This window comes from Elephantulus edwardii, unplaced genomic scaffold (genome assembly GCF_000299155.1).
Source record: "Elephantulus edwardii isolate Elephantulus edwardi_28Jun2011 unplaced genomic scaffold, EleEdw1.0 scaffold00010, whole genome shotgun sequence".
Taxonomy (NCBI): domain Eukaryota; kingdom Metazoa; phylum Chordata; class Mammalia; order Macroscelidea; family Macroscelididae; genus Elephantulus; species Elephantulus edwardii.
In genome coordinates this window covers 22595133-22604003 of record NW_006399760.1, presented here as the reverse complement: position 1 = coordinate 22604003, position 8871 = coordinate 22595133, and the positions used below count along the sequence as shown (strand labels likewise).

General features: G+C 39.0%; 1 protein-coding gene across 1 annotated transcript in view; it reads left to right on the top strand.

The window, feature by feature from the left end:
- NMI (N-myc (and STAT) interactor) overlaps positions 1 to 8871 on the top strand; it is a 21932-nt gene that overhangs the window by 2417 nt on the left and 10644 nt on the right. The window contains exon 3 of the mRNA XM_006880815.1: positions 6819 to 6981. Within this exon, the coding sequence (XP_006880877.1) occupies positions 6819 to 6981 (163 nt within the window). The remainder of the gene's footprint in view (positions 1 to 6818; positions 6982 to 8871) is intronic.

Here is an 8871-nt window from a genome sequence, read left to right as displayed (position 1 = left end):
TGTCAGTCCTGCTTTATAATAGTGGTGTTTTGCAGTATTTGGGGTTTTTTGGTAACTAAGATATTTCACTCATCATAATGTCTTCCCATATTGTATAATATTTTATGAAGTCATTATTTTTCAGTGCTGTGTAGCATTCCATTGTATGACTATACAATAATTTTCTTATCCATTCATTTGTTGATGGGGACTTGGATTATTTCTATCTTTTTGCTTTTGTGAATAATGCAGCAGTAAACATGGGTGCTCATATGTTTGTTTGAGTGGCAGCTCTGGTTTCTTTAGGTATATTCCCACTAGTGGAATGGCTGGGTCAAATGGTATTTCTATTTCCACTTTTTAAAAAAAAGTTATACCACTTTACACTCCCAGCAGCAATGTATAAGGGTTCCAGTCTCTCCTTAACTTCATCAACACTTGTTATTTACTGCTCTGTTAAACTTTGCTTTTATTGCTGGGGTGAGATGATATCTCATAGCTCTTTTGATTTGCATCTCTCTGGTAGCTGTAGATTTGAACATTTGTTCATGGGTTTGTTTGCCATCTGAATTTCTTCTTTGGTGAAGTGTCTTTTCATATCTGGTGCCCATTTTGTGACTGGGTTGTTTACCTTTTTCTGTTGAAATGCTGAAGTATTCTATAAATTTCAGATATGAGTCCCTTATCAGATATGTCCTTGTCAAATATTTTTTCCTAGTCTATGGTTTCCTTTTTACCCTGTTGGAGAAGTAAACTTTCATCTTGCAGTTGTTGTTCTTATTATTAGCATGTAATTGAGAAGACCCTGCACTGATCAGGTTCACCTTAGTCTTCAAACTGACATCATTGCTCTTTAGTACTTGGAGCAGATTTTCCCCACTTGTCTTTTTTGTTTGATTGCTAATACTAAGATGTTGATGTGGAGCCAAGTAAGATGAAATCATTAACAACTTCAATCTTTTCTAACCATGTATCATGATGTTGCCTATTTGGTTGTAAAAGTTTTTCTTTACTTGGTTAGATGACTATATCTATGGAAAGAATTGTAGGAGATGTTCAATATCAGCAGTCAAAACTAGGCCAGGTGCTGACAGTGGAACATACCAGAAGCTATTCAAGTTCAAACTGAAGTACAAGCTCAAACTGTTGCTAGGTGCTGCTGTGTCATGTACAACTCACAGTGACTCTGTGAGCTGTAGATCGGAACTCTGTCCTATCCTCATCATTTCTGACATACTTGAGTCCACTCCTGCAGTCACTGTGTTAGTCCATCTCATTGTTGAACTTCCTCTCTTTCAGCAAAGCTCCACCTTTCCAAGCATGATGTCATTTTACAAATTTCCAAGGAATTTGAAAAAACAAAATAAGGCCTCAGGAATTGGTGGAATACCAATGACATATTTCAGCAAACAGGTACAGGCCTGGATGTGCTTACCACATTTTTGTTGTGGAAAAAAAATCTGGAGGGCAGCTATTGGCTAAGTGATGTGGAGAAATCCATATTTATTTTCATTTTCAAAAAAGGTGATCCCATAGAATGTGGAAGTTATAGAACAATATCATTAATATCACATGCAAGCAAAATCTTGCTGAGGATTACAGAAAATGACTGTAACATCAACAGAGAACTTCCAGAAATACAAGCTGGATTTAGAAGAGGCAGTGGCACTAGGGATAATCTTTGCTGATGTCAGATGGATCTTGGCTGAAAGCAGAGAGTACAGAAAGAAGTCTATTTGTGTTTTATAGCCTATGCAAATGCATTTGACTGTGTGAATCACAATGAATTGTGGCTAACTCTGAGAAGAATGGAAATTCCAGAACACTCGATTGTACTCATTCAAAATTTAAACCTAGATCAAGAAGCTGTTGTCTGAATAGAGCAAGGGAACATTTTATGGTTGAAAATCAAGAAAGGAGTGCATTAGGGATGTGTCCTTTCTCCATACCTTTTCCATCTATATGCTGAACAGATCATTTGAGAGGCTGAACTTAATAAAGAAGAATGTGGCATCAGGATTGGAGGAAGTCATATCAACAACCTGCTTCATACAAATGACACACCTTGCTCACTGAAAGTGAGGAGGACTTGAAGGGCTTGCTGAAGAAGTTCAGAGACACAGCCTTCATTATGAATTGCATCTCAACATCAAGAATGCAGAAATCCTCACCACCAGTCTGACAGGTAGTATCATGATATATGGAGAAAAGATTGAAAATGTTAATGATTTTATCTTGCTCAGATCCATAATCAACTCCTGTCTAAAGTGGAGAAAACAGGACACAGGGGTGCAGGGCCATGAGCGTCTCTCTGAAAGGGGCAGAGGGAGTAAGGATAGCATAGACCCTCACTGCCCCAGAGTAGAAAGCAGGTCAAGAGTCTGTAGCCCAGCCCCATGGTGCCTCTAGAGCTACAGCAACAGCAAGGCAGGGAGGTTTGTTTATTCATTGCTGACTCAAAAACTCACAGTTATGGTACCAACATTGGAGTGTATTAGGGATGGAAGTTGGAGAGTAGGTGAGACAAAGAATACCACAAAGAGTGCAAATCCAAGTTTTAGCCCAACAGTCCTGAGGCACAATTTCTCAATTAGTCTACGCTCTGGTGTCAGTTTAGCAGTCAAATCCAAATTATCCAACAAGGTTTGTCTCAGAGCTGTTATAAGTCAGCTTCTCCTTCAATCATCTGGCAAAAACAACCAAAGCTTTAACTGTGGCTGGCTGGCACAAATGAAAGAAGCCTCAGGAGACCCCTTGCCACAATTTCACCACAGCAACGCCAGTCTCTCCACTACCAGGGTTTTGGCTCATCAGGGTCTTGCTGCCACAAGCCTTGATTGTCTCAAGTATTGTTCTCCTCAAGTTTTGCTGCTTAGTGTGGGAAGTACTCTTTCTTTTATACTAGTCTCACAGCTGATATTGATTTGTAAGACCATGTGTTTCAGTTAAGGTAGCTGGAGACCAGAGGGGCTAACTAATGGCTTAAAAATGCCAACTTTTAGGTTAACACCACTACACCCTTGGCACCAGAAATCCGTAAATCCAAAGACAAGTTTCTTTGGGAACATCTGTTGGCAAGGACTTCTCCATATGTTAGTCTAAAGATCCAAGCAATTGCTTGTTAAGTATTTGAGAGCTGATTGAAGACTAAGGATGACAGAAGAAGAATTGATTCCTTTGAGCTGTGGTGCTGGAGAAGAGTATTGAATATATCATGGACTGCCAAGAGAACAAACAGGTTTATCCTTTAGAGGGTGAGCCTCTTCTGGGGAGCATCAAATTTGCTCCTTGGAGACAAGGATTTTGAAACTCTGTATCACATACTTTGGGCATATTATTACTAGGGGCCAGTCCTTGGAGAAGGATATCATCCTTGTAAATATAAACGGTCAGTGCAGGAGAGGGAGACCACGGTTGAGATTGATTGACAGTGCCTGTGGCAGCGAGGGCATGGGGTCAATGGTGTGTCAGAGACAGTTTGACTCAGCATAGGGCAAAGTTCAGTGCCATTATTCATAGGGAGGTTATGAGTCCTAGTCAAAGTGACAGCACATAATAACATGCCCAAAGTAGTTGTAAAAATAGCAAGGAACACATGAGTACAGCCATATCTGACCTTTACTAAAATGTCACAAAGGGGACCTATATTGGTCAACAACATTAACAATCCATGAGGTCAGACATGTCTTCCCTGCCTCTGCATCTCTTTTTACTCATCCCACTATCATTCTTACTGCTTTACTGGGTCCAGAATCTAATGTGGTAGCTCACAGACCACACAGAACTGCACTTGGGAAGTAAAAAAGGTCATAATCCAAGTTAGTAGCAGAATATAGTCCAGACAGCTTCTGAAATATGTTTGCAAGCACCTCAGTCTTGAACTTTTTGACTTCAGGCCAGTGTTACGAAGCTCTTAGTCCTGCAAACTGTGGCTCTTCAGGCCCCCACCCCACCCCACCTCCCTGGTTGTCTGGCTACTACGGCTGCTGCTCACATAGGCCCTTGTCTGGCTGATAACGAGAATTTCTGGCTCCGAAGGACATACTATATTCTCTTGCTGGTGGAGAAGATTCCTCTAATTCTCTGCTGGATCTGCTCAGTTTAATGGCGAAACTAATCATTTCCATAATGAATTGATGAGACTAGCCAATTAATTTATGGATAGGCTAGCATACTCTATGGTGCATATTCCTACTCATTCAGTTGACAGAGGAAGTTAATGGATAGGGAGCTCTTTTATACAATAAACTCTTACCACAGTAGTTAATTTGAAGTTGAAGTAAAACGGATCCACAAAAATAAAAATATGACCTTGAATTTATCTCACCTGAATTTAAAAACAGTCTCAAGAAGAGAGTAAAGATATTGATCACTGATGATCAAAATCCAGTTGAGTTGTGGGATGGCATCAAGGCTACCATGCAGGAAGAAAGCAAAAGGTCATTACAAAAACAGAAGAGAAAGAAAAAGACCAAAATGGATGTCAGAAGACATTAAAATTTTACTAGAATGTCAGGAAGTAAAAAGAAAGGGAAGAAATCACAACATAAAAGAGAGGAACAGAAGATTTTAAAGGGAAACTCGATATAACAATGTATTACAATGAAATGTGTAGCGAAGAGCTGTTTTTAGAGAATAAAAAGGGGAGAACTCATTTGGCATTTCTTAAGATGAAAGAACTGAAAAGCAAACTCAAGTCTCAAGTTCAATACTGAAAGATGCTATGAGCAAAATTTTGAATGATCCAGAAAGTGTCAAAAGAAAATGGAGGAAATTCACAGTCGCTGTACCAGAAAGAATTGGCTGACATAGAACGATTTTAGGAAGTAGCCAGCATGTGATCAGAACTAATGGTAATAAGGGAAGAAGTTCAAGCTGCACTGGAGGCATTGGCAAAAAAAAAATAATAATAAAGCCGCAGGAATTGATGGAATATCAGTTGACTTGTTTCAGTAAACAGATGTAGCCCTAAATGTGCTTACCAGGCTGTGCCAAGAAATGTGGCCATTTCCAAATGAAGGGATATTGGATATGAATAAGTAAGGTTCACTGTGTTTATGGGATGGGATGACATCGAATAGAATATTCTGCTGTGATTTTGGTTACTTCTCAGGCTAGAGACAGGATCATATAACTTTGTACCACTGAGGACATTTGGAAATCAGTCAACCTTATTGATGCACTTTACCATTCCAGAGAGTTTGTAACTCCAATGAGTTGAAGAGAGTTGTTGTCTGACACAGTGATTGGTACTAAAGTCGGGCTTTCTTATACACTCCAGAACGTACTAGATTGAATATTGGGAAAGTTTATTGTCAAGAGCCTTTCCAAGTGCTAAAGAGAAATTATGTCAGCTGAAAGACTAGGGTGCACCTGTTCCAAGCCATAGTATTTTCAACTGGTTCCGATCCATGTAGGATACTCTAAATGGCTTAGTGGTAAGGAATTATATTTCCAAAGCAAAGGTGTTTGAAACCACAAGCTGCCCATGCTTGCTGTTGAGTTGATTCCATTGGATTTCTGAGGCTATAAATCTTTGCTGGATAAGATTGCCTTATCTTTTTCCTATGCAGTGGGTGATAGATATGAACTACTGATGTTGGACTTTCTAGTCCAATAGGTAACATGCTCTACCTCCACTTTAGTATATATGTAACTATATTTCGTATCTTTTTGCAGTGAGATTAAACACAACATCCTGTAACTTCCTTGTGAAATAGTTTGTGATTGGCACAGTTACTTGAAAGGTACTTATCTATGTGAACAATGTAGACTTTAGAATAAAATACTGTGTGATATTTAGTTTAAGCATTTATTAGGAAAGTGAAAAACTGTATGCTTATTGCTTATATGTACATTTCATTTAATACTCTAGGAACAACATTTGATGTCATTACTGAGTAGAGTTACATGGCCCAAAGCAAGATATTAAATGAGACCCTGCTCTCTGCTCTCCGTATTCTGTGGAGATTTTCTTAATCAAAGAAAAATGGATTATTGGATGATCAAATCATATTAACTTTGGTAGGTTTTAAATTCATTGTTCAGGGCTCAGATGCATAGCTAGTAATTGAAAAGACTGTATGGCCTGACTCAGATGCACCTTAGTCCTCAAACTGACATCGTTATTTTTCAATAATTTGGAGAGGTTCCTAACTGCAGATTTTCCCAGTGTAATGCATTTCTTTATTTCCTGACTGTTGATACCAAGGGTGTTAATTGTGGATCCAAGCAAGATGAAGTGGTTGACAATTTCAATCTCTTCTCCACCCATCATGACACTGCCTAATGGTCCAGTGGTAAGAATTTTTGTTTTCCTGACATTGAGATGCAATCCATACTGAAGGCTGCATTCTTTGGTCTTCGCAATGAGTGCTTCAAGCCCTCCTCGATTTCATAAATTATGGTTGTGTCATCTGCATTTGACAGCTTTGAGCCGTGGTGTTGGAGAAGAGCACTGAATATCCCATAGAGAGCCAAGAGAACAAACAGATATGTATTCGAGAAGGTGCGACCAGAGTGCTCTTTGGATGTAAGAATGATGAGGCTTCGCCTTACATACTTTGGACATACTGCTAGAAGGTGCTGTTTCTTGGAGAAGGACATGGTGTTGGGAAGGGTGGAGTGTCTCAGCCAGATGGATTGATATGATGACTGCTGCAGTGGGTTCTTATGTGTCAGGAAGTGTGAGGATGGTACAGGGAAGGACTCGTTTTATATCTTTTGTTCATAGGATTGCTGTGAATCATTCCCAACTCGATGGCACCTAACAACAACAACAGCAAGGACTTAAGTTATTTCTTTCCTTAATTGTAACCAAACATTTATGTTTGCATTAGATTAAAGAAGATATTCCTGAAACAAAGATGAAATTCATATCCATAGAGAATCCAGAGAATGACAGCCAGTTTTCAAATATCTCCTCTTCATTTCAAGTGAACTTACCTGTTCCTTATGAATTAAAAAAAGGACAGGCACTCATCACCTTTGAAAAAGAAGAAGGTATGACTAATGTTTAAAAATACGGTCACATTGCCTTTGGAAAGCAGTTGGGCTTTCAGAATGTTTTCATAGATACTTGACTATTGTTTCTTAGTTTGTATATTAATTTTATTTCATTCTCATAATGAGACCTTGAGGCATTTTACAGAGAGATAGGTATCCTCATTTCACAGATGAGAGGAGTATCACTGAGATGTTAGGTGAATTGAGTATGATCCCTTACTCAGAAATTGGTGACTGTGGAACTCAAACCCAGATGAGGTAGTGTTGAATTCCAGTCTCTTTCTACTCCACATATTGCCTCTTTACTAGTGATAATAGTAATGATATCCTGGGGTGGTAGAGCTCTACACAGTTGTTGTCGTATTGTTCACAAACATTACCTCATTTTAAACACATACAACTCTGCAATAGCAATAGAATTAAGTAATAGATATTTGGATTTTGTAACCAAGAAAGTGAATTCTCAAGAAACGGAAGTAATTTTCTTGTGGGCATTTGGGGTTTAGGTTTGAGATGGGAGTGTCCTGCAGCTGGAGGTTCCTTAACTTGGGGCCCAGCTCTACCCCTTTCTAGAAGTGTGATTTGGGGTAAATTCTCTAACTGCACTCCAAATTTCAGATTTATACAACAGCTCTTGTACATACTTAGGATATTAAATGAGGAATGATTATAAACTACTTATCACAGTGTCTGATGCATAATAAACAGTAAATGCTAGCAGTTATTATTGCCACATATCAGGAATTTCCAGATAAGGAAACAGAAACTTAAAGGAGACAAAGAATTGGCTTAAAGGCCACATAGTTTACCAGTTGCAGAGTCATACTCAGTGCTCGGCTCCACTCCACTGAGTCAACATCCAAGAAGGTCCTTTGGCTCTTTATCAAGTGATGATAGGACTAGATAGTTACTATAAGCCCATCTCTTGCTCTGGTTCTGAGAACATGTGATTTGAGCCCACGTCTCTTAACATCTGGTCCACCACCATAGCCTGCATAGAAATGTTAAAATAGGGTATCCCAGTGGGTCAGTTGATACAAATCCAGGCATATAATCCCAGTGTGCTTTTGTTCAACTCTGGGCCACCTCTTACAGCTGAGAATGGAGGGAGGAGGCTGAAAGTCAGGCCAACTGCTAGCAGTGGTCAAAGGGTATCATGGAAAGATGAAACCGAGGATTCAAAAGGCAGGGATTTTACCCAGGAATTGTCTGGGAATAGGATTGGGAGTCTCTTCAGAATTAATGATGTCAGTGGTTCCACCCTTGGCCTGGCACGGAAATGCTGTCCTTCTGGGACAACTAAGGTCTAACACAGTTAGGCAGCTTTTGGCTCTGACAGAGTCAGTCACAAAGTTGAAACGTAAGCAGTCCCTCTCAGTTGCATCAGATCACCAGATGTTGGGGGCTTTTAAGAAGTGGGAGGAAATACCGTCATCTGGGTTTACTTCATTGATATTTTCTGTTATCAGAGCCTGTTGTCAATTAGTCAAAAACATTTTTAAAAATCCCAAGTTACAGAACTTTTGAATTCCCACACAATAGTGCTTTGCTTTCTAGCCTAGTTTCCCCCGTTTTCCGTCTGTTTCTCATAAAAACACTGGTTAATTTTATCATTTGTTCTCAAATCAAAGGATAATTTGTTCTAAAATCAAAGAGAAGAGTGAATATCTCTTTTCTTTATGGTAAATAAGAATAAACAGTTTCAGGTATTAACAACTGAAGTACAAAGAACTCTTTTAAGTTACACAATTACAGATTATCACATAACATTATAAAATGACAAATGGGCACTCCTTGGTCTTCTAATGATTTTGGAGTGATTGTGTCACTAAATCTCTCCCATTTTATAGGCTTAAATTAGTCATAGCTTTGTGATCAGTATGTCAG